This window comes from Equus asinus, chromosome 2 (assembly GCF_041296235.1).
Source record: "Equus asinus isolate D_3611 breed Donkey chromosome 2, EquAss-T2T_v2, whole genome shotgun sequence".
Taxonomy (NCBI): domain Eukaryota; kingdom Metazoa; phylum Chordata; class Mammalia; order Perissodactyla; family Equidae; genus Equus; species Equus asinus.
Window position 1 is genome coordinate 113,031,462 of NC_091791.1, and position 25,853 is coordinate 113,057,314.

General features: G+C 44.2%; 1 protein-coding gene across 2 annotated transcripts in view; it reads right to left on the reverse strand.

Moving 5' to 3' along the window:
* The window catches only part of CHSY1 (chondroitin sulfate synthase 1), a 72,152-nt gene extending 50,224 nt beyond the window's left edge, over positions 1-21,928 (reverse strand). Inside the window, exons 1-3 of one of the 2 annotated variants that reach the window (XM_070496467.1) lie at positions 21,046-21,184; positions 20,830-20,947; positions 6,955-7,450 (exon numbers count right to left, since the gene is read on the reverse strand). In XM_070496467.1, the coding sequence (XP_070352568.1) occupies positions 6,955-7,320 (366 nt within the window). In that variant the 5' untranslated portion in view covers positions 7,321-7,450; positions 20,830-20,947; positions 21,046-21,184. Of the gene's footprint in view, positions 1-6,954; positions 7,451-20,829; positions 20,948-21,045 lie in introns of both variants that reach the window. The other variant, XM_014854226.3, reaches the window with a different exon arrangement.
* Between the last annotated feature and the right edge of the window lie 3,925 nt (positions 21,929-25,853).

Consider the following 25,853-nt stretch of genomic DNA (forward strand, 5'->3'; position numbering starts at 1 on the left):
GAGAGGATGGGAGGACGGGCAGAATAGGTGAAGGAGATTAAGAGGTGCAAACTCCCCGGTGTAAAATAAATAAGTCACAGGGATGTAATGCACAGCATAAGGAATACAGTCAACAATACGGTAGGAACTTTCTATGGTGACAGATGGTTACTAGACTTGTGATGATCATTTCATAGTGTGTATAAATGTCGAACCACTAAGTTGTACACCCGAAACTAATATAATACTGTACATCAACTATACTTACATCAAAAACAATTTTTTTTTTTAAAGTAACTATGGATACCAGAAAGCCCCCATTCAAAGTGCTGGAAAAAAAGAGATTAGGGTTGGCCCAGTGGTGTAGTAGTTAAGTTCGCATACTCCGCTTCAGCGGCCTGGCGTTTGCAGGTTAGGATCTGGGCGCAGACCTACACAGCGCTCCTCAGGCCATGCTGTGGCGGCATGCCACATACAAAATAGAAGATTGGCAGAGATGTTAGCTCAGGCACAATCTTCCCCAAGCAAAAAGAGGAAGAATGGCAGCAGTTGTTAGCTTAGGGCCAATCTTCCTCACCAAAAGAAAAAGAAAAAAAAGACAGTCAAACAAGAATTCTATATCAATAAAACCATCCTTCAACAGTGAAGGAGAAATGAGGGCATTCTCTAACATTCTCAAACAAAAACTGGTAGAATTTGTCACTAGCAAACCTGCTTTATGAGAAATATTAAAGGGAGTCTTTCAGACTGAAATGAAAGGACACTAGACCATAACTGAAAAACATGAGTAAAGAGCCCAATAAGGGTAACTACAGAGGTAAACATAAAAGACAGTATAAATGTATTTTTTTGTTTGTAACTCTTTTTCTCTCGAATCTGATTTAATAGACAACTACATAAAGCAATAATTACAAATCTGTGTTGATGAGCATACAATGTATAAAGATATAATTCATATGACAACAGCACAAAAGAGTGCGGAGACAATGGAACTATGTAGAAGCAAAGATTTTGTATACTATTGTTTCTAAGTTGGCATTTAATCTGAACTAGGCTCTTAGCAGTTCATTGTAACACTCAGTGCAACTTCTAAGAAAATAATTCAAAAAAACTAAAGTAAAAGAAATGACAAGAGTGAAAACGTACAGAAAATATCTATTTAACACAAAAGAAGGCAGAATTGGAGGAATAGAGGAACAAAAAAGGTAAGATATAGAAAACAAATAGCAAAATGACAGCCATAAATCCGACCCTATCAGATCTACATACCTACACACCTACAAGATGCACACTCTAGATCCAAAGACACAAACAAGGCTGAGAGCAAAGGATGGAAGAAGATATACCATGAAAACAGTAAACAAAAGAGGGCTGGAGTGGCTATACCAGTATAAGACAAAACAGACTTTAAGACAAAAATTGTTACTAAACACAAAGGAGGAATTTTATAAGGCTGAAAGGTTCATCCTTTACATGAGGAAGATCTAACAGTTATAAACATATATGCACCTAACACCAGAGCCCCAAAATACATGAAGCAAAAACTGACAGAATTGAAGGAAGAAATGGATAATTCAACAATAATACTGGAGACTGATATCCTACTTTCAAGAATGGACAGAACAACCAGACAGACAACCAACAAGGAAAGAGAAAACTTGATCACATATAAACCAACTAGACCCAACAGACATTAACAGAATGCTCAACTCAAAAACAGAATACACCTTCCTTCTTGAGTGCACATGGAACAGTCTCCAAAGTAGACCATACATAAGGCCATAAAAAAAGTTCCAGGGGCCAGCCTGGTGGAGCAGTGGTTAAGTGCACATGCTCTGCTTCAGCGGCCTGGGGTTCGCTGGTTTGGATCCCAGGTGCGGACATGGCACTGCTTGGCAAGCCATGCTGTGGTAGGCGTCCCACAGATAAAGTAGACAAAGATGGGCACGGATGTTAGCTCAGGGCCAGGCTTCCTCAGAAAAAAAGAGGAGGATTGGCAGATGTTAGCTCAGGGCTAATCCTCCTTGGGGGGAAAAAAAAGTTCCAATAAATTTAAAAGAATTGAAATAATACAAACTATGTTCTCCAATCATGTGAAATAAAATGAGAAATGAGTAACACATGGCTGGTTTAGACTACTGGGCTGTTCACAGCCTCACTTTCTCTTATTTTTCACTTCTCCTTTGTGCCCTTCCCACACACTGCTGATACAGTCCTTACATAGCAGACCCCTTTTTTGGGTGCTAATTTGCCCTTCTTATCTATTACAAGCTTGGAAATTGAACCACTAAACTTACAGAACAAAAGAATAAGGCTCAGCATAGGCCACAAGGCGCTCTTCCTTGAATTAACAGGCAGCATTAGGGCTCAGGATTTGGTGCATCTGTTCTAGCCATTTAGGGGCCCGCCTGGTTCTTGGCCAGATAAGGTTAATGGGCAGGCTAAAGGAGTGAGGAAGGTACCACCAGAACACAAATCAGCTCCGTGCCAATCAGCAATTAAGAAACATTATTTCTTCTATTCTTAAAGAAAAAAAATCCCAGGCATCTGATGTAAGGATGTTCAACATTCCTTTATAAGCCAGTCACACTAACAAGGAAGACCTTCTCTTACATATTTTGTTCTAAATTCCAAATTCCCTTGATGATATGCCTTTCCATAAAAAGAATATCATTGATCTTACCATTCCCCCTACTGTTTCATGTTTAAAGTCAGTATCACAGGGTTCTGCGCTTTTAAATTTTTTTCAATTATTTCATGAATATATGTTTTTGTCTCCTCAACTAGACTAAATTCCTTGAAGGAGAAAAAGGCCTGTTTCATTCTTCTTTCACATTTCCTACCAGTTCAGAGGACAGTGCTGGGCCCACTAATGATCCCTTAACGAATACTTACTGGTTAACCCAGAGTGTCACAACTGGTGTGTCCCAGTATACTGGTATATCCCAAACAAGTTCCAGGTGTGCGAACATAACAATCCCTTCAGGTTGGGGGTGGGGGAGCCGTGGTTAGGGATTGGGGTAGCAGGAGCGCTTTGAGGGCAGCAGCCCCTATGTGGGCGCCATGATGAGAAAAAGGTTGGGAAACGTTGGGTTAAATGACTGATTAGAAACACTGCTGAAAAGAACTGGAAATACCTGAATGTCCAAAAAAAGATGAAGCTCTTTATGTACTAAATGGAAAATCATGTGAGACACGTAAGCGAAAACCAGCAAGATGTACACAGTATGTAAAACATGCTACCATTCATGTAAAAGGTGGGAAAATATACAAACTTGATTGCTTAACTACACATAACGGTCTATCTATAAGGCTGACCGACAAGAGGAACCCAGTGGCTGGAGACAAAGGTGGGAAGACGCATCCCAGTAAACCCTTTGCACTTTTGAATTCTGAACCATCTGACAGCATTAGCTATTAAAAAGACAACACTTTTTCTAAAGTTGCACCTATGCTCGTCTCCAACTTTCATTAGTAATAATTATTTTCCACCCAAAACACCTTCATTACTAGTCAAACGTTGAATTAAAATAATAAAAGCAAGATCTAGACGTTGGTTACCAGCTGTACTCAGTTTGTGAAAACCCACTGAGCTCTAGGCTTACTTATGATCTGTGCACTTTTCCAGAGGTATAATATACGTCAGTAAAAAGCTAAAAATAAAATGAGTAGGTTACTTAGGTCAATTTTCTTTTTGTTCTTATTAAAAGAATAGTATAATATTTCATATATTTCCTAAACAAAATATTGTTTCATATTTCTCAATAATGTTTCTCAAAAAAATCTTGTATAACTTGAGTTCATAACGCCAACCCATTAGTGTTAACAGTCTCAAGGCCCAGACTCTCACTGCCGCTGGGTCTTCACAGTGGGAGGTTTCAATAAGCCTGGAGCAGCATTACTTGTATATATATATATACAATATTACTATATTGCAATCGTATTTTTCCATTATGAAAATGAAGTATTTAAAGCCACTTATCGAAAATGCCAAGGTCATAAAAGACAAAGAAAGAGGCTGTGCAAACAATCCAGATAAAAGGAGGCTAAAGAGACATGACAACCAAATGAATACCTGACCCCAGGCTGGAGCCTTAACGGAGAAGGAAAAACAATCACCCGGGACTTTACTGGGTCAACGGACAAAACCTGAATGTAAACGCTAGGTGAAGTATCCAAGTTAAATTCACTCAAGCTGTGCTGTGGTTATGCGAGAGAATTTCCCTGGTCAAAACATGCGGACGTTATTTAAAGTAAGGGCCACCGTGTACCTCACTCTCGAACGGTGGGGGACAGGTCCACGTCTCTGCACATGGGAGGAGGGGAGATATTCAGGAACACCGGAAGTGAGCACAAAAGCGGAGTAAAATGCTAACAGGTGAATGTGTATAGGGTGGATGGATGTTCTTTGTACTATTTTTTATTTCTGTAACTTTTCTGGGAAATTAACATTATTTCCAAAGAAAGGTTTTAAAAGCCATGTATTAATAAATAACCACCAAAAATAATCATAACAAGCTTAGAAATGAACGTGGATTTTGATTATGACAATTGCTCCTCATGAGCCATTTTAATTATATAAGTGTAACCCCAGGCATTATTTTGACTTGCAAAAAAAAAATTACACCTTCTGGCTAGGTTTACAATAGAGCTAAATAAGTACCTTTCAAGACCCAAAGCTTAACGTAACTGTCTTTAACATAAGACTCCACCTCAATAATTTCTCATAATGTGAGCCTTAATGGAGAAACAAGATTTACAGGAAGTTTAATAAAAGTACCTCATGCACATGAGGGATTAAACTCGCCTGAGCGGCAAACACGATAAATCCTAATAACGACTTAGGTTAGAAGCACTTAAGGCCCTACGAGAAAAGAAAGGAAAAAAAAAGAAATTAAAAGCCTAATAAAATGGTACACGTCCCAATAGTTCAGAACTCTTAAAAATGATAACGATGAACTACATGTGAAAGGCAAAAACTTAAATCTACAGAAAAATATATATGAGAAAATTCCTGTGACCCAAGAAAAGGAAGTTCTCTTAGACAGGACACAAATAGCAAAAACCTTACAGGAAAAGAATGATAAATTAGACTGGACTTAAATTCACAATTTGCATATAACAAAAATACCCCACATAAAATGAAGACAAGCCACATTCTGGGAGAAGGTATTCTCCAACAAAAAGAGGGTCATCTGGTAGAAACGCTGCAGAGAGCAAGTCTGCAGCACCTAAGAAAAGCTCTGTGGTCATCAGGCACTTAGAAATGAAAAGCAGCAGGGCTGCCACCTGAAGCTGACTCCTCCCCCAGAGACCCAGGTGGGCACAAGGAATTACCTTGCCAGGGAGCTTCCTCCCCCAACAGATCCCTTTAGCTAAGAAGGTCACTTACCAGATGCCTACAGAGGCGTCTCCGAGTGTCCAGACAGGATGAGTCCAGGCACCCTGGCTTCAGGCCATAGAAAACTCTGGCCATTACATCATAAGAGGGGGAAATAGGCCTAAAACTTTCTCCCAACCCCTGCAGCCCCAGGACAGTACCTTCTAACTATATGTTGGCACTAACTCTAGGTACTGGCTCTACCAGCGTCTGCCTAGCAGTATGTGAGATAAAACAGGCGACACTTAGACACTTATTTTCCAAAATTCTCTCTCAAAGGTGGGCCTGTCCTCCACAATTCCAGCATGAAGGCTAGCTGCTCACAGATCAGGGGCAGCCCGAAGCATTCCAAAATACACAAGGCATTACATATTTTAACCATAATGAAACATGCTAAGGTTATAACTACTTAACTAAGGATGGAGAAAACGCAGAAATACTGCCAGTTGTTCTCTGCTTAAAACTGCATGAAATCCCCAAATAGCTTCCCTTGCTTCAAGGATGCATGACAAGAGAGACCCCCCCTAGACCCAGTGAGTAACCAACCCTGCATGGGGAGAGGGTGGGGGAGGGGCACACAGAGCTTAGAGGGCTCACTCAGACCACATTTGGATTTAAAACCTATCTTTTATAATTAGAAACTACATGAAAACTACTTCCTGTATACTTGAGAATGTCCACTTCCCTAAAAGTTCAAATGAAACACACAGTGACAGGGGACATTTAAAACCAAGTCTGGGGGAAGGCAAGCACAGGCAAGAATACTGTTTCTTCACTCAAGCACCTTAGAAAATTAACTCAGAAGAAAAGCTAACAGTTAACAACGGAAAGTGTTTTCTTGGACAAAAGGTCTAGCAATTCCCTTTCCTCCTCACAACTACTGGTAGTTTATCAACCTAAACACAACATAATCTAAATAATTTTTTCCACTCTAAGATCAGATCCTGCATCTGCAGGCAAGAGGTGCATGTCTGCCAATAAAAAGAGAGAAAAGCTAACTCACGTTCTCTAGAGCTGTTAAAGAGAAAACATCTACAAGTAGACTGCCTTCAAAAAACTGCATTTATGTGTCAAGATCTCTCAGAAGTTGCCTACCACCTATTCTGAAAAGAACAATTATACTGCAAACTTAGAGATTACAGTAATTGTCTAAAATGCCAAGGTTTAAAATAAATGCAAAGCCAAATGGTACTGGCTTTTTTACATCATTACTAATTTTATGAATTCAGAACATGTAAGTTTCTAAACTGTGTGGGTCAACATGACCAGACGAGAAGCCAGGCCTCTGGGAAAATTCCCCCCTCTCTTGCAATCAGCACAGAGTAGATGAACTTTCTGAATAATCATGAAAAATCACTGTGACCTGCAGCAAACCTATCTTTTCTTTGGGCTCCAAATGTCATTATTTATTAACTAAGGTATTCAGGACAAAAGTATAAAAGGTATATTCTAAAAACCAAGAGAAAAGGTAATAAGAGGGAATTCAAATAAAAGTACTAACTTAATACCAATGTTAAGCCTTAAAGTGGATATCACCAGTTTCCTATGATTGGTTCAGGACCAATGACCAAACTAACATTTTTTTCTGCTCTTACCTCGTAAGACCAGACACACTGCACCCCCGCGAACCTGCGGACACATCGGCCCACCTCCACGTCCTCGTGGGTGGTGTACATCTCCCGGAGACACTTCCCAATGTGCGGCACCATCCTGCGGAGGACCTCTCGGCTCATGATCACACCAGGACCCCCCATGCAGAAGTTCTCCCCGGGTTCCAGGGCCAGTTTCCCCATTTCTTCCGTGGTGCCCAGCCCCGTCTGCCCAAGAAAGAGGGGCTCACTGCTATTCAAACTCCGCAGGAAGTTCTCCAGGCGGTCTCCTTTGATATATACATCATCGTCTGCTCTCATGAACCATTCGTACTTGTCCAAGTAGTGGTCATGCATGTACTTGAGCATCATGAAAGACTTCTTCTGGGGTGGGTAGGAGTCATCCACACCCCGCAGCGGCACTATCGGAATTGGTATCGAGGTGTCTGAACCCTCACTAGAGAAGAATTCGACTTTCCCAGGAATCGTCTTGGACCACGTTCTGGAATTAAAACAATAAATATCAGTGAGAGAACGGTTTATTTCAAGCTTCTCATTTCCAGAAATTCACTTATCTACTTACATTGCATCATTGTGTATGCTCAAAAGGACGATAAAAAGCTACCTGATCTGCCTGTTTCCCCTTAACGGAAGCTCACACTACTGGGCATTACAAAGTCCAAATTCATTTTCAAAAGCACCCCAACAAAAAAGGATGATGAAGTGTTAAAATACTGCCAGGATAACTAAGTTTCAGCCATGGCTGACAACCAAATTGCCAGGGCAGCCAAGGTCTAGATATTCAGGTTAATTTTCTCATACTATCAACTCCATACCTACAAACTCCTCTGCTCTATAAAACAAACAATAAAAAAATCAAATTGTTCATTCTAGAAATGTCCTTTGAATGCTCATCAAGTGCCAAGTATGTATGTGCTAGGCCAGGGGGATGCAGTGGTGAGCAAAACAAGACCCCCACTCATGGAGCTGACATCAGGAGAGACAGACAGTTATCCAAACAGCTACGCGAACATACGTACTACTAGGAACTAGGAGAAGTGCTCTGAAAGAAAGGCACACAGTCCTAAGGGGACGCAAAGTACACACACAGAGCGAAGAACGCTTCCTTGAGACAGGGGTGAACGTCAAGGACCCAGAATGCAGTGCAAGTGGGGGCTGCTGTGAGGGGAGGACGCAAGCAAACTGCAGGGCCTGGCAGATCCCCCAGAGATGGGGCCTGTATGCGATAAAAGCCATGAGAAGCCACCGAAGGAATGCAGAGAAATTGAAATAAATGGCTGTGCCTTCTGCAATCCCCAGGGGCGGAGGAGACGGCTGAAGGAGACCAGGTAACAAGAGTTTCAACGGGAACTGCTCATCCCATTGTCAGAGGAAAACTGGCGGTCAAGTAGAAGGAAAAAAGTCAAGGATCCTGCTGCTGAACAACTGACTTAATGCCACTGTGCTATACTTTCCCTTATGCTTTCTTTATCCTATGTATTGAGATCTCAAGTAGTCTAGCTACAAAAGTGCATTTGTACAGACTACTAGGAAAAATACCATAGAGAATAAATGAAATCATAAATTTAGCCTTAACAACATCAAAAAGGCACAGTTCCAAGATGATGTTCTCCCCAATATATTTTTATTTTATTAACTGTTACAGTTGTATTTATTATAGTGGAAAGTGACTTGAAGGATCAATGAAAACCACACATATCTTTAATGGAAAGTCTCAGGAGAGAAATATCTGAAAAGATACACACCAAACCTCTGGGGAAGAGGTACAGGAATAGGAAAATGGGGAGGGGCCAGGGAGTGTTTGTTCTGTATATCTCTATATCGAAGGAAATTTTTATAAGCATGATATTACTTTTTTGAGAAAAAATGTTTAATTGTGATAAAATATACGTAACTTGAAATTTATCATTTGTAAAGTACACTGCTCAGGGGGCGAGCCCGGTGGCGTAGTGGTGAAGTTCGTGCACTCCACTTCAGCAGCCCAGGGTTCACGGGGTCAGATCCTGGGCACAGACCCACACACCACTCATCAAGCCACACTATGGAGGCGTCCCACACAGAAGGACTAGAAGGACTTACAACTGGGATATACAACTTTGTACGGGAGCTTTGGGAGAAAAAAGAGGAAAATTGGCAACAAATGTCAGCTCAGGGCCAATCTTCAAAAAGAAAGGGGTGTACGGATCGGTATACTTAAAAAATAAAATAAAGTACAATGTTCGGTGGCATCAAGTACATCTACACTGTCCTGCAACCATCACCACTATCCATCTCCAGAGCTTTTTTCATCTTGCAAACTTCAATTTTTAAAGCAGAGTGTTACTTTTGTAATTTTAAAACCAATCTACAGCGAGGTACTTAAACAATTACTGGCTTTTAGTTCTCTTCCTAACCTAAATATAAGGAATACAAAATGACTTCAAACTTATCTCATCCAAACAGAAAAAAATTCGATGGGACTGAACTTTTGTCAAAGATGCTTCTCAAAAAGTCCAAGGATTAAATATATATAGTTTTTCATCAAATTTAGGATGTCGACTGTAAGATGCACCATTGTTCTGTGTTCCAATAACAAAGAAAAACTACCGCCAATCATAATCACATGATGCCAGCAAGCGCAAAATGTATCCTCATTTCAGAGATGTTAAAATGTGGGGAAAAAATGTGCATCTTAGAACAGATGCAACACAGTCTTTATAATATTTTTCCCTTGATACTTATGGATTTCAGATGGATCTAGAGAGCCTTATGCCACTTACGGAACTCTTTAACAAAGAGTTCGGCATATATGGACCCAGTCGGAGTACAGACACTCGATCAAGTACTGTACTTCATTGTCACAAAGGAAATGCTCCTGAAAAAAGGGCTGTAAACACAGTAGGAATCGGGCAATTAATTTAGAGAGAAATCAACCCCTCTCATAGAGAGACAAGTCCACGTAAAAATGCGAATGAAACCTACATAGAACATATGATAACCTAAATCCACACTTCTGACGCAGTAACATCTGGAGGGGAGACGACTTCTCGGCCTTGGGAAGTCAGTGATGATGTTACACTGAGAAGACCCCCATCCAAGTCAAGGAGCCCCTGATTCCTCCCTTTATGTAAAAATGACTTGTGTTTGGCAGTCACAACAATGTGAAAACATAAATAATTTCAGTGCTTGGCACATGACAGAGGTCAGTAAATATTGTCACTGGTGTGAAATAAGTGACTTCAAGATGCTGTGCATGCGTGTGTGTGAGTGTGCAAAAGCACACAAATCATTTCTGTCTCTTATCTCTGAGACATCACCAGGTGAGCTTTTCATCGCTGTCCATAAACCACACTAACCATTCCCACATGCAGAAAGAAACTGAATCAAACCACAGCCAGGAAACACTTATAAGAGGTAAAATTCACAGACATGCTGGAGTTGAAATATACTATCACTCCTGGTACTTCCAAAATATAACTTAAAGCTAAATAGTCTGTATTACCTTACAAGTGATTTTAACAAGGACAGCGAACAAAATCAACTTAACTTTAGCTTCTCCCAACTGCTTCTGAACTACAATGTGATTAATAAAACTGACCAAGTTCACAGTAGTACTAAAGCGGCCAAGCCCAGAAGCCATTCAGATACTAAAGCATCATGGTATTATTTGGGACATGGGGTGGATAAGACAATGTCTGCTTCAAAGGAACAGCCCACGAAACAGACGACACACAGTACGATGGTTAAGAGCATGGGCTCTGGCACAGGTTGTGGGGGTGAGAACCCTGACTCCACTTTGGGCAAGTTAGTCTGTGCCTCCCTTTCTGTAAACTGGGGGTAATTAGAGTGCCTCCCTTATGGGGCTGTTGTGAGGGTTAAATGGATTATTATCTCTAAAGTGCTCAGAAGTCAGCCCAAACTTTACGTAAGTGTGACTTATTAAGGGACACAGGACTTCGCAAATAAAATAAGGTAGTGAAAGAGCAAACGAGGGAGACAGGAGAGTGGGGGCTGAATTTGGAGTCATCGGTCTCAAGATTACACCCAGGAGTCAAAGTATTACAGAAAATGCCACTTCTCACATTTCTGGCTAAAATCCTGACACTCAACCTATATTAGAATTCTGTTTTACTATCAATCTCAGACAATGGTAGAAGTCTAAAAACACTTTAAACTTTGAAAGTGTTTTCACTTAAAACATCGGAATCCTTCATATTAGACAGGGGATCAAAGTTCACTTTCGTCTAGCCCTGCTTCCCATGTGCCCCACCAGACTGAGCAAAGTGATGGAAGCCCGAGAACACCGCTGATGCGATTAACGCCCCAACTATGAATTGAAATGGTGTGACCCGTCCAAGAAGAGAAACCAATTAATTTGAAAAACAGACGACCTAACCTCAAACCATCCCTGGAGCCTCTCGGCAGCTCTATGGTAAGTCCACCCAATTATTACCTTTTCCTTTTTAGGTAAACCAGGAAAAAACCTCATGTTGCCTTTTTCTGCTCTAAATGACTGGTGGTTTGAGGGAAACCTCTCCAGACGAAGTTTTTGTAAATCCTCCAATCTTAAGAAATTATGATCTTTTCTCTTAGGTTACCTCTAGTTTAAACAGCTCCATAAAGTTAGAGAGTTCTGAAACCTAAATCATGATTCACCATCCTGGGGAAGCAGGGGGAGTACATTACTAATTTCAAAGGAAGTGCTGCTGAAGCAGCAAGCTGGCCCTCCTTCTGGGACAGAAACAGGTCAAGTTCCTTAATTTTCATAAGCAAATGTCAACTTTGCCATCAACACTTGATGCAAACAGCAGAACATCTGCAAAGGCCGTTGGCAGAAAGCTCAATTTTCAGTGGACTGATACCAACTCTTGCTAAGGCACAGATAAGACAACTGCAATTTGAGGGGGCCAAGGACGCAATCTTCCAGTCCTCCAGGCTTCCAAACGCGGTCCCTGTCCCAAGGTGAACCACAGGCAAGCGATGCAGTTGGACACCATCAGCTTCACTAAGGAACGCCCTTGCCGAGTATGCCTCTATAGCAGTCTCCATCGCCATTCAGCATCGTTTTAAGGAAAACTACGCACATTTCTGTACAAAACTGCCTAACCGTCATCCTGGGGACACATTCCTAATATATGAGTAAGTTTAAAACTCGGGCAATAGTTATGTACTCGTGATGTGGATTACTGAGGGAACAGAAGTACACATACAAAAATAAAATAATGTACAACTTCACTCCATAGTGTTTACTATGATTATTTTTGGATGGAGGATCAGAAGGAATTTATTTTTCTTCATGTTTTCTACATTTTCTAAATTTTCTGCAACACATAAGTATATTTAGAGTTAGAAACTTTTTTTTTAATCTGGGGGAAAGCTTTAAGCTAAAATGCATGCAAAGAAATAAAAAGACAACAGAAAATTTGACTTTTGTAAAAAAAAAATTTTTTTACTCTGACAAAAACTAAAAGAAAAATGGAGTAAGACTGAGTACTTTCTTTCACATTTGCTAAACTTTAACAGTTACACTAATTTTTATAAGTAAAAAGGGGAGATGTTCTGTAAGTTCTCCCAAATCACAATAACGTATGTTGTCTGATGGTTACACAGATAAGTCTGAAAAGACTCATACGACCAATTCACCTCAAATTTGGAGTCAAGGAAGGAAGGGAGAACATAGTTTTTCCCCTGTAGAACTGATAGATAATAGGAATTAAATGGACATATTTATATTCTTCCCTATTACAGAAAGGATTTAAGATAACTTAAGCAAAATGCATATGGTATGAAAAAAATAAGCAAGAAAATGAGGCCAAAGACAAACAAGTGCTGGAAAGTCAGAGCAAGGGTGAAGGTGGCACCTGTACCAGGGAGGGCAAAAGCATGGCCAGGCTGCCTGCCTCGTTCTACGTCCAAACACCAGCAAACACCAAACTAAGCAGAGCACTGTGAGATGCCGGCTCTGACGAGTGAGCTCACGCGCTGAGACCTATCTGCCATCACGTGGCCCCGACATCTGCTAAAGGTGGGCCCCAATTCAGCTATGAGCCTTCCAGCGGGCAACCAAGAGAAGTCACAAGGCTGTCTCAGTACTCAGGGTTAAGTGAAATAACTATCCCAGATCCTAGGACCTGAGGGAAATGTCTCCCATGGGTCCATGGTAGGAAGGCAGGGCAAACGCAGTGGCTATCCTTACAGGAAGCAGAGTCTGACGGAGCAGCAATATAATTCATCCTCCCAAAACAGTGCACGGAGGACGTTCTATGCTGCCAGGCAGAACAGTCGTGACTTGAACCTGATCAGGTCTTGGGAAAACTCAGAGGTCTTCCAAGGCTAACAGTGATGACTCCAGGCCTCTCCAGGAGCTGCAGGAACCCCCTTGGGCAGGATGCTGCAAGCACTCCTCAGTCCATTATCTCTGTCCTGTCTCGCAGAGCTCACAGCCAGGCAGCCCACGCACGTAGCTGCAGGTTGCTGCTTCCGGATATGTGGCTTCCTCTTTTAAAATCTTTAACTGTCTCACTGTGTATGACCCGATAAGATGAGCAGTCTCAAATTCTTTTTGGAAGCAAGTGGAGAAACAGAACAGAGATTACAAAGTGTGGGAAAAATTTTTAAAGAGAAATTATACTCTTTACCATTAATCCTAAAAAACAGACTTAAGGTGAAAGTAAGCATTAAACAGCCTTTTTTGCCTCAATAAAGCTGTTGGTGGGTGGATTACAGCTTCCCACCTCAACAATGGCCTGGGCACTAGCCCAGGAAGCAGTTCCAAGGTATTAAGAGCTAATAGCAACCTGCCCTTGGAGCCCAGGTTCACGACAAACAATGAGAATACTCATCAGGAGAGACCACAAATACACCTTCTTTGAAACCTAAGAATTAAAATTTGGAGCATTACCGACAGAAGGCAAATTCTGATTTCATGATACTTTCCAATGTTTCTAGTATTGGAGAACTACCCTACAAAGTTTGTATTGTGCTGCTATACACTTAAAAGCATAAATATGCAACTAATTCTTAATCACGCATGAACAAAATTAGTTTTCAAATCTAATTCTAAGTAAAAAAAAAAAATCAGTGTTGTTTCATGCAAACAATAAAACCACGGTGAGGCTATTCTGGCCAGCCCCTCTGCAAGCCAGCCCTCTACTGAGGCAGTGCCTGGCATCAAGTCCCCTTCACAACAGCCCACAGCCAGCCTTCACCAAGCAGTTCCCGAGGGCAGACCCGTGCTGAAGGCATGCGGCACTCAACCTTACGACAAGGCTACAAGGTGTGCGAGGTGTTGGTGTCCACCTCTGACCGAGGAGACCGAGACTCAGGGCCATGTAAGGCATGTGCCCCAGATCATAAAGCTAATAAACGTCGAAGCCAGAATGCCAATGGGGTCTGACTCTAAAGCCTCCGCTGGCCAGCCTCCTGGCTCTCTGTTTCCCAGGCTGTCACCCACATTTCTCCTCCTCCTCCACTGATAGGGCTGAGACAACTGTGACCACAGATGAGGAGAGCAGCCGTACATCCACTTCAGCCACTTACGCCCACTCAGTCTGCCTGGCAGAGACCTGCCTGGCAAGGAGGTTGGGCGGGATTTAATTGAAGGCCAGAAGACTTTATTCAAACGTTAGCTTCTGAAACCCTTATTTCTGCGTCCGCTACTCTACATCCTGTCCAATCATTTTCTGGCGTTAGTTTGGAAACATACAGAAGAAAGTTGGACACAAAAGCAGCCTCTACACCGAGGTTCACCTTACAAAACAATCATTTTAATGGCATTAATATCTACATTTTCAATAATCCTCATGTTTGGCGTTGGCAAGCCCAGAGCAGACCACATCTTATTTTTAATCACCCATAAACAAATGTACTTGGATACAGAACAAATACTGTAGGGTATAAATGGTTCAGAAACGACACTGACTTAAAGCAAGAAGATAGACAACTTCACTACTTTTAAACCGTAACTAAGTCTCTTATTCCCCCAATTCCATCCAGAACCAGAATCCAAAAAGACATCAACAACAGGTGGAGGCAATGAATATTTACATTAAGACTGTATATAGAAGCCAGGGACCTCATATTAAAAATGCTGTCACCTGGGACCAGCCCGGTAGTGTAGTGGCTGGGCTTGCCCACTCTGCTTCGGCGGCCTGGATCCTGGATGCAGACCTACACACCACTCATCAAGCCAAGCTGTGGTGGCGTCCCACATACAAGACAGAGGAAGACTGGCACAGCTGTTAGCTCAGGGCCAATCTTCCTCAAGAAAAAAGAGGAAGATTGGCAATAGATGTTAGCTCAGGGCCAATTTTCCTCACCAAAAAAAACAAAAACGCTGTCACATGATTCTCCCAAGTACCACCCTGAAGTGTGAAGTTATAGTAACTGAGGAAAATACAGTTACAGTAACCAAATGAGCACATTCACCCCTACATTTCAGGACAGGATTAAATGCCACTAACTGAAACAAGAATGACGTCAGACTTGAGCCCCAGGAAGCCAATGGCCAACATGCCATCTGTACCCAGCAATCCTAAGGTACCTACGGTTTAATATGCTCAAAACTACACTCAGATTTCCTCCCAAGAGCTATCATCTCCTTTTTCTACTGTAGCTCTGTAGCTTTATTACAAAATAGCTGCTCATTGTAGAAAAGTGCCAAGAAGAATATGAAAAGTCATTCAGCATCGAAGTGTGTATATTCTGTTACACTTTCTTTTCTATGCTACACAAACACGTAAGTTTATTTTGTTTGCTTTTAAAGAAAAATAGTCTCATACTGGGCAAGCAACTTTATAACCTACTCTCACTTAACCATACTGTGAACCCCTCCTCATTTCAATAAATGTATTCCAGCCACATCATTTCCGATGGTTAGAGAAGTAGTTCCCAGTGTGGGGAAGTCAGTGAAATCAATGATCGTCTACAGCTCCTAACGCAGGACTCCAGTGAGAGCTGAAATGTCCACTCCGTATGTACATCTTAGAGCATATCTTTAATTCCTGTGGAACGCTTCCTAGAAGAACCGCTAGATCTCACGTCCCAGCCCCCGTGAACTGGTCTTTCTCATCGCTCCTTCACTACTTCCTGCTAGTCCATGTTTCCTGGAACCTGCCGTCTCTGCCTCGAAACTCCTGCTCAGCCCTCAGGACTAAGTGAAGGAACAAGGGGAGGAGTGTGGGAGAGATCTTTCTTGATCCATTCATAAAACACTGCAGGCATCTCCAAGCACCCTGGGAGCCCTCATCATGCAGAATTATCATCCATTTCCTTCTCGAGATGATGAACCCTGCAGGGATAGGATTATTAGTCGATTTTCAAGAAATAGCAGCTTAATTAATGGACAGGGAAAAGTGAAACTGCCAACACGATGAAAACACAATCACGTATAATCCTCTACTGACCACCACGGCTATCCTTGGAACATTTTAACTGTTGAGGGCATCAAGATCTGGAACCATGACATATAAAACTAAACTCATTTTCAGGACCACATTTTTCACTAGTTTTCTCATACAGGGAACTCATACGGTGAAATGGGTCGTGCTGCAACTGTTCACTTACGGGTTGGTTATTTGCCTTTGAGGCTGTCAGTAAATGTCTACTAAACTGAATTCTACCTGAGAAAGCAAGTATTGCTCTAAACTCTTTCAAGACAAACATGGTTTACTGAGTCCAAGAAATAAGGGAAGGAACTCCGAGATTTGTTCATTAAGGTTGAAAAGGAACAGTCTACCTTCACGAAAGCACCAGGAAGGGGCCATTAACTGGGATACAATATCTTGCAATAAGATTCCTGTATCTAAAGCTGGCGTTTCTCAAACTTTCTTCCCACAATTCTCTACAGACTGATGCTAATCGTTAACGGAGCCCTTCCTCATTCCTGGGGCAAAGAAGGGACAGCAGCCACCTCCTCCTGAGAAAGTACAGAAAGAACAGTGCCCCAACATCAGCCCAGGGGAGGAAAGAGCAAGAGAAATAAAAGGTGCTGGATTCGCTCAGTGTTCTGGGCATAAAAATGGACTAAAAAGCTAAGTATGTAGGCTTTTTCCTTTTAACCAACCATTAATTTTAAAAAAAATCTAAATAGCATCAAACTCTCCCAGCAAGAACAGGTAAGTGTCGCCAAGAAATGTTTCAAACAGAAGAGTAACAAAAGAGAACTTGTCTACCGGATATGAAAATATTATTCAACCTCCAATAATTCCAACGGGTGGTACTGGCACCAGAACAGACAGAAAGATCAATGGAACAAAACACAAGTCCAAAAACATGCCCAGAAATTGTGAGTATCATGACGATGGCATTCCAAATTGTAGGGAAATGGGAGCTTACTCAACAGATGGGGCTGAGATAATGTACTATCTGGGGGAAAAAATGAGGCTGAGATGATTTCCACCCCTTCTGGAATTAAAAAAAAAAAGCTATTTTAAAAAATCTCTCCAGGGCAATCTTTCTGAGCTTAGGGGGGGAAAAGACCCCTAAAATCAGAAAGGAAAAGACTAAACCACATGAACATTTAACTCCTGTATATCAAACAATGTAACAAAGAAAAATATATGAATCCCAGCTAGTAACAAGAGATGGAAGGAATCCAGGGGTTCTGACGATCTGTCACTAACCAGCATAATAAATTTCTTTGGAGGAATCATGGTACCATTTTAAAGTGAAATTACCTAGAAGACAAATACTGTGCAGATGAGTCAAAACAAATTATTTTAGACGTTTATTTGTAGAACCCCAGATACCCAGAACCCTCAGGGAATTTCAGTTTAAGACAGTTTCAGAGTTCCAACACTGTAATCACCTTACAGGTAAATCTTTTCTCAATTTCTCTTTATGAAGTTAAGGACACATCCATCTGTGTGTCTAAAAGCTTTCTTAAAACTTTTCCTGTGCAAAACCAGATCTCCGCTGACCCACCTCCTTCTCCCTAAACCTATTCCTCCTCTAGTCGTCCCCATCGCAATAAACGACACAAGCACCCTCCTTGTCTTTCAAGGCAAACCCTAGAAGTCATCGCTGATTCCTCTTCGTCTGACCCCTCACAAGCATTCCGTCAGCACACCTTTAACTCTGGCTCCAGCATCTATCTTGGAACCATCCACTTCTCTCCATCTCCACTGCTATCACGCTAGCCCCGGCCACCCTCATCTCTACCTGGACCACCTCCTAACACCTCCTTGCTTCCCTGCAATCCATTCTCCACACAACAGGCAGAATTAACTTTTCAGAACATAATGCAATCACCTCCCTTTCCAGTCCAAACCCTCCAAAGGCTTTTAACTCAAAATAAAATTCCACGAGACCGGATGCTACCAGGCCTTGGATGAACTTCACAGCTACAGTGTCTGCTAAGGGCCTATGGAAGAAGTTAGCCCTGGCCAGTCTCTGATGGGCTACACTTTGAGTTTTGTTTTGCCAGCTTTTTAAAATCTGTTTCTCGCCTGCTATCAGCTGTCACTGCACTGCTAACGTCTCTTGGCGGCCCCTCTCCCCACTTCCAGCATACAGCAGGTCTGGAAAGTAAAAGTGTGTAATGATGGGGCTGTTGCATCATTAAAGTGCACTAACTTTAGTGCAGACGTGTATCTCCTTGAATTTTTCAGAGGCTGTCTGGCTCCTTTCTGGAAGTCCCTAGATCCAAATTCTGACATTTTCCATACCCTAGCATAAAAGTACATCACAGTGCCATCTTACTAAGAATGGTGGCATCTCCTTCTACCCATAAGCCAAACAATTTTATTTGAAAAAACAAAAAACAGCGGAGTTTTTTCTAAGGTAAAGAACGAACTTGCCTTTTAGGGGAGATATAAAACCGAGCACACCCAGTGCCAAACGAGAGTTCTACCTTGTGCTAGAAGATTCCAGCCGACTTTTATACTGGACTGTGCTTGAAATTTCCAATTTAAGAGCTGAGTGCAGACTTTCAGACTGGGCTGCAAAGCCATAATCATAAGTTACACCCTATAACCTCCATTCCAATTCAGGCCTTCCCAAAAGTTCCTTAAGGCTAAAATCGTCTTGTGCCACCTCCTGCAGCCAGTCTAAACACAGGGTTGACAGGTGGAGCAGCAGAGGACCCTAACCAGCACAGTAGGTCCACCCTAGGCTCCAAGGAATATGCTTAAGATCAAAGAGATAAAAGAAATGGTACTCAGGAAAGCTGACAGAATGACTGGATAGGATATACACTGTTTCCTGGTAAGGGTTTTCCTTTATCAGAAAGCCACAGTTGTCACAAAGAAGGGAAAACTTGGGCCAGAGGGCAAATTGTACTTTTACTTCCCCTGTCTGAAAGAAAATAAACAATGAGATAAAATCTTACGTCCAAAAAGGATGAGATAGGAGATTTGGAAAGGAGGCCAAAAGCAGGCACATCAAGTATGGGCTTTGGGAAAAGATCATCTCCAAGTGTAAAACAGGAAGTCCAGTTTGCATTATATTTGCTGAGTATTGCTGGTGCGCCAGGACCCCTACTGGTTTGTATATACTGATTTTGTATCCGTGAAAATGTATGTGCTTGGGGGGTAAGGAGTCACATCATTTACTATTTGAACAAACTACTTTGGTAATTATCTCCAAAGTTGTGATTTCACAGGGCTTGTCACCAAACTGCAGTCATATAAATTTACTTTCAAAACTATGCTGTGAACAATTTATACAGCTCATCCTTAATTTCTGGTGTAGACATTTCTCTTCTCAAAAAGCACAATTTACACAAAATTCCCGGTACTTCACGATAGGTCTAGGAGAAAACCTTGATCTGCACGTTCCCAAATTGCTACCTTAATCTAAATTTACACTACCTGCATTCTCAGCTTTTCAGTCACTCAGGACCCTTTCTGGCAGAACCTGAGCCTGGACTTAAGATCCTAATGGAAACCCACAGAAATGAGGAATCCATGCACTGAAAGGGCAGGCATTCTCTACCGCTCTCTCATCTTCTTCAATCCTTTACTTCCTCCCTTAGAGGAACGGAAATCCATGTATGCTTGTATGCTTTTCCCCTCACAACACCTAATGCCTGAAAATTTAGACCAGGACTAGATTCAAGAACTGAAGTTATAAAGGTATTGGGTTATAAATTAAGAACTAACAGCAACCAGCCTGGCCTTGGTCAGCAATGACTGCTCTAAAAGTTCATTCCCAGAGGACCTCCCTGCACTGGTTTGTCCTGAGGCTGGATGAATCCCAAATCTTATCCCCATCGTGAGCATTTCCGTACTTCACACATATAAGATTTCCATTAAATCCCTTTAGTGAATCTACACCCCTCTTCTACCTCAAATTTCTCTCCAATACAAATCTGCCACTCCAAAATCATCTTCCTTCTAAAGACTACTTTGGCTAATCCCTTTGTTAATCCTGAACGTGATTCCAGCCACTTTTATGACTCACGGCCAGGTAGCACCCAGATACTGGACAACACACATATGTCACTAAACTGTGCTAGTTAACATCGAATCTACCATGAGCCAGGAACTGCTTCTCCCAAAGGTTCTCCTTCCATTTACTCAACAAACTGGCGTGGTCCAGAGCGCAGTGGGCACCCCCTTTCATTTCCAACGGTGAAATCTACAAGTATGCTACGGAAGGGCTCTAACCAGAATAATTTATATCAGCTCTAGTTCTGCAAGGGCAAAGGCGTGGAATTCAGAAAATCAAATAATTACCATCACTGCCACCACTATCACAGGTATTGTGCTAAGAGTCATTCCTAGAACCTTACAAGGGAGATGCGTTCAGTCAGGCCCATTTAACAAAGGAGAGAGCTTGGATAGGGAAAGCTTTAGCAAAAAGTCAGGGGGAGGACCACACCCAGAGGGGCCACCCTGGTCCTCTGACTCCAAAACCCATGCTCTTGAGCGTTGCGCTCACCATTCTGCCTGTGACCTCTGCCGCCAAAGCCGGGCATCCCGCCTGTGACCTCTGCTGCCAAAACCGGGCATCGCCCGAGGGGCACTTCGATCCCACGGGAAGCCCGCGAGCCTTGGGTCTGAAAAGCGGGCAAAGGAGCAAGTCACGGGAGGAACGGCAGGGCCGCCCGTCGGGATGCTGGATGCAGAAGGCGGTGCCCAGGGAGCGGGGTCTCACCTGTACGCGGCCACGGCGCGGGTCTGCAGGTATTTCTGAGCGGTCATGACTCCCACGAAGAGAAAGTTCCTGTCGCGCGGGCCTCCATCCGGGGCCGGGCCGTGGGGCCAGAGTTGCGCCCCGCGCGCATCGCCGCGCGCCCCGCCGGCCTGGGAAGCCGCCGCCGCCGCCTGCCCGGGCCGGCAGCCCTCGAGGCTGGCACGGCGCCGCGGGCCCGCTCGCTTCAGCTCGGAGGCGCGGGGCAGGACGAGCCGCGAGGCCAGCACGAAGCCCAGCACGAGCCCGAGCAGCACGCTGAGCCAGGCGCGCCGGCCGCGCGCGGCCATGCCCGCGCCGCTCCGCCCGCCGGGCCGCCGCCGCCGCCGCCGCCGCAGGCTCCGCGCGCCCTCAGCCCGCCGCCCCCGCCCGCGGAGGCCAGCCCGCCCTAGCGCCGCGAGGCCCGGCCCGGGCAGCGCCGCGGCCGCCGCGGGCCCGCCGCGCCCATCGCGGCCCCCGAGCCGCCCGCAGCCCCCGCGCCGGCGCTTTGTTCCGCTCGTCCACCCCCGCCGCCGCGGCCTGCGCCTTTAAGAGGGGACCATGCCCGGCGCGCGCCGGCGGTAGCTCGGGCGCGAGGCAGCGGCGGCTCCTCCCGCTCGCGCGCGGGTGCGCGGGGCCAGCGCGACGGCGACGGCAGTGGCAGCCGAGTCCGGGCCCCCGTCCCGCCCTGCTCGCGTCTCCCGGCCGGCTCGGCTCCGCTCGCGCTGCGCCCGCCCCCGTCCTCTTCGTGGCCGGCGCCGCCGCTGCAGCTGCACATCCTCCGGCTTAGCTCGCCATTGCAACAGGAGCCCCTCACGTCACGCACGGCGCATTATGAAGCGGCCCCGGCGGCGGCGGCGCCTGGCCCCTCTCGGGATCCGTCCGCGCCGCCCGATTGGCGCAAAAGTGAATGGGGGGCGGTTCACGTGGCCAAAGTTTGACCAAAAAAAAACCCTCCTGCGGCGCGCGGCGCCCGCCCCGCCCCACCCGCGCGGTCTGCGGCGGGGCCGCCGGGGCGGAGGGCGCGAGGGGCCGGGCTCGGCGCCGGCGAGGGCCCGGGCCGCGACCTCCGGTGGCCCGTTATCCGCCCGGGACCACGCCCCCGCCTGCCCGCGCTCGCGCTCCCGGCGGCGGCGGCGCCCGGCATCGGTCCCAGGGCGTGCGGTCGGAGGGCGTGCCTGCTGCGCGGCCCCATTCTGCAAGATGCATGGCTAGCGTGAGTCCTAGGAGCGACTTTTGAAGAAGGGGTTTCTTGGTCCCCAAACTCTCCACGAACGGCTCGTTCCTCCTGCATTGACTGTCCTCAGATACACCCGCTGCCCACGCCCTGCCCTCCAGCCGGGCGGACCTCACCGTCCACCTTCCCCGCGTCTTCAGATTCACACTGTATCTTTGTTCCCGCCGTTATGTGGGCAGGAGCTAGCACGTATATAATAAACAGGAGCCATTTGAGACGTGCATGCTTGGAGAGTGAACCGTGAATCCAGTTACCTTGTTCCCTGCCACTGGTTTCTAAGCTAAAAAAAAAAAACAGCCATATTTAATGTCCAAGCTCCTAACAGTACTAGCATTTTAATGGATGTTGAAGAAATGGTAGGCGATGTTAATACTCCGGATGGGAAACACTACTTTTATTTACATTCTATGTGGGCAGATAGTCAGCTAGTACCCCTAACCAGAATCTTTGTCAATGTTTTAACATAGTCCATCCATAAAAGTGCTGTGGATTTCTAAAGACAGGTTTTGAGTACCCACTTCTCTACAATGGATTTTAAATTTTATACATTTCCTCTTAAAAAAAAAAAACACCTCCACTAAGGCAACAAAAGCTGAGAAAGTGCCCATACAACAAATGTTTGTATAGAGTAAATATTAGTCTTGTTACTTAGTCGCCAATATATCTTGGGGTTTTCTAATGAAACTCCTGGAGAGCAAAATATTTTCCTGGGCCTGACAGGTTCCCTTCATTTAATCAAGTGAACCCAGAAATTAGGACAGAAAGTAAGCATGCCTTGGGTCTCTCTTCATTGTTAGTATCACCAAATGATTGAAATGTTACACAATTTTAAGTGCCAAGTTGTAGGAGATACAGACACCATCTCTGTAATTGAATGGTGGTCACTGGTTTATTTTTTGCTTATTACCACTTTCTTTGGCACTTGTGATTTATGTCAAAAATAGTTCATTACCCACCTTCTCTGCAGCCTCCCTCCCTAAGAAGTGATCCACATCTAAAAATAAAATACTCATTATGCAGTGAACACAGGATCCAGCAGTGGTCTTGAGAAAAATACAGAACACATAACCATGAATTACAGGCTCGAAAACCATGCAAAGGGGTTTCCAGTAAGACCATAGGCCACAAATGCCGAGTAGTCACCAGATCGCCCAAATTCAGCAACAGTCCCATAATTCACAATGATTTCCATAAAGCACAAATCTGGCAAGATACAGATGTTCAATTTTGTGACATACTTAATGATTTCAGTATTTTCTAACCTGGTTTAAGCTTCTCTGTATTTCCTCCTTTAGACTAAAACCTGATGAAAAGTACTAAACGTGAGATGGGAATTCACATTCTGAGGATGCTAAATGTTTTGTCTTTCTCAATTCCCCAGTTCCTAATTGTCCCTCAGTTCCTATGTCAACAGCCTCACCTGCCCCACCTTCAGACTCAGCGGGAGTGTTTCCTGCGTAATATAGAGAGGAGGCCCTGTTCTCATGAAGGCTGAGCCTGAAGGCTTAGAGCACCCGGAACAAGGAGAATGTGGCATGGGTGAAATCCTCGCAGGAAAAGCGGGGGAATGCCAGGCCAGAGGAGGGCAGGAGGAGAAGAGGGAAGCCAGAGTCCTGTAGAAGTTGCCCAGGGGCTCCAGGAGCCTTCATACTGGGGCAGGAACTGCTTCCCAAGTGCATCCTGAGAAGGGGAGGGGAAGCTCCAGCACAGCTGGAAGAAGCAGCTGGAAGGTCAAGCTGAGGAAGTTCTGCTGGGTAGGGATCCAAAAGTGTCCCAGCGAGGGGCCCTGCAGAGACCCCGATCAGGAGGCACAGCTGTCCTAGGTGGGGATTTCACAGTCAGAGGCAAATACCTCGAATCAAGGACTTCAGTGATAGCCGAAGGCCCAAAGGGCCAGACAGGGCTGGTAAACTCAATATGGAGGCCCTCCAGAGACCAACCCCACCAGCCCCTGCACAGCCAATACCAGCAAGGATCCAGGGAGGATGGCATGCATCTGAGCCCTCCACCCCCAAAGCACCCAGATGCACCCTCCCCAAAACCTCCTTGAGGCCAGGACAGCTCCAGAGGAAAAGTCAAATTAATGAGATGTCATAGGCATTTCACCTCACTAAATTGAGGAAAGAACTTTTTCTCGATTTAACTGCACTAGGAGCCCTCTCTGTTCAACTGAGGGAGTCACTGACCATTTTTCTCATTTGCAAAAGGAGTGGTGTTAACCATTATCAGATAAACTTGTAAGGGAAACCCCAAAGTACAGAGTTATTCAACGACAAAGTCTCCTAACAGCACACATTCCCAGCTGAGAAGGGGGCCCGGGCTTGATCGGGGATGCAGAGCGTGGGTCATGGTCTTCCTTCTGCACTGAGGAAGTCCCACCTGGACAAGCTGTGTCCTCCCTCAGGGTCTCAGTTTCCTCGTCTCTAAATGGGTCTTTCCACTAGATTCTGTTAAAAGTTCCTCCTCAGTGATTCTAAACTGCTATTTAGAAATTTCTTCAGAATGCCACATCATCTAACTTCCTTTCTGTTTTCATGCGTGTGATTCTCTATGACATTTAATTAGAATTCATCTCCACCTACATTACTGAACATTTTCTGAACATATCGCAACTCTGTTCCCACATGCGTTACATTTTTTCTGTTGCTAATACATTGAATGCCTGTTACAGGTATAACATTTCATATAATTTGCAGCAATTTCTTGGAAACGCTTGGTAAATACCTCAATTGTTTGTTGGCAGCAAGCCTTGAACAACTGACAGACTTCCCTGTAAGGGCTTCTTTAAAGACGCAGCTCCTGGACTCCCGCCTCAAACAGGGGGCCCTGCAAAAAGTAGTAATAATTTTGTAAAACCTTTAGAAATGCCTCTTTTAAGAAACAGTGAGTGCAGAGGAGGGAGTTACAATAATCCGTCCTTTCAGATTGCTCTGTTCATTGCCTTCGAAGAAGAAAACCTATAATAACCATTCTACTAATATTACCGCATAACTTCTATTAACCCAGTAAAACCTTGCTTTATTATTAATGCTGCTATTAAAGTGACATTTAAGGTCCTCATTAGCTAATTAATTTTACTCGATATTTCCTTCTATTTGCAGCATTTCCAGCCAGATGCAGGAAAGGGCAAATGATTATGGCTTCCAGACACTAGTGGATCTGACTCTAGTTGTGCTAAAATGTTCTTCATGCTTCCTTGGTCTGCTTATCAGCTCTGTCCATTCTTTCTGTCAGATGTTGAGCATTATAGGTGTGTTTCTCACCCAAACGTGTGTGTACGTGTAAATGAGAGAGACAGAGAGAGAGAAAGTGAGAGAGATGGGGAGAAGAAATTTAGCATACCGGATGGGATGTAATCTTACTAACTGGAAACCGTTGGCTGCCGCCAGTACAGGCACTGCTAGGAGACAGCCCGAATGTTCTCTGGGAGATAACCTCACTGCAGAGGCCAGGGACCGTTTGCTTCTAGTCTAAGACTTAATCCTTGTGTAGCAGAGAAGTTTGCCTTTCCCATCCCTTGCCAAGAAATGCCATTAATCTTTAGAGCAGTGCCAGA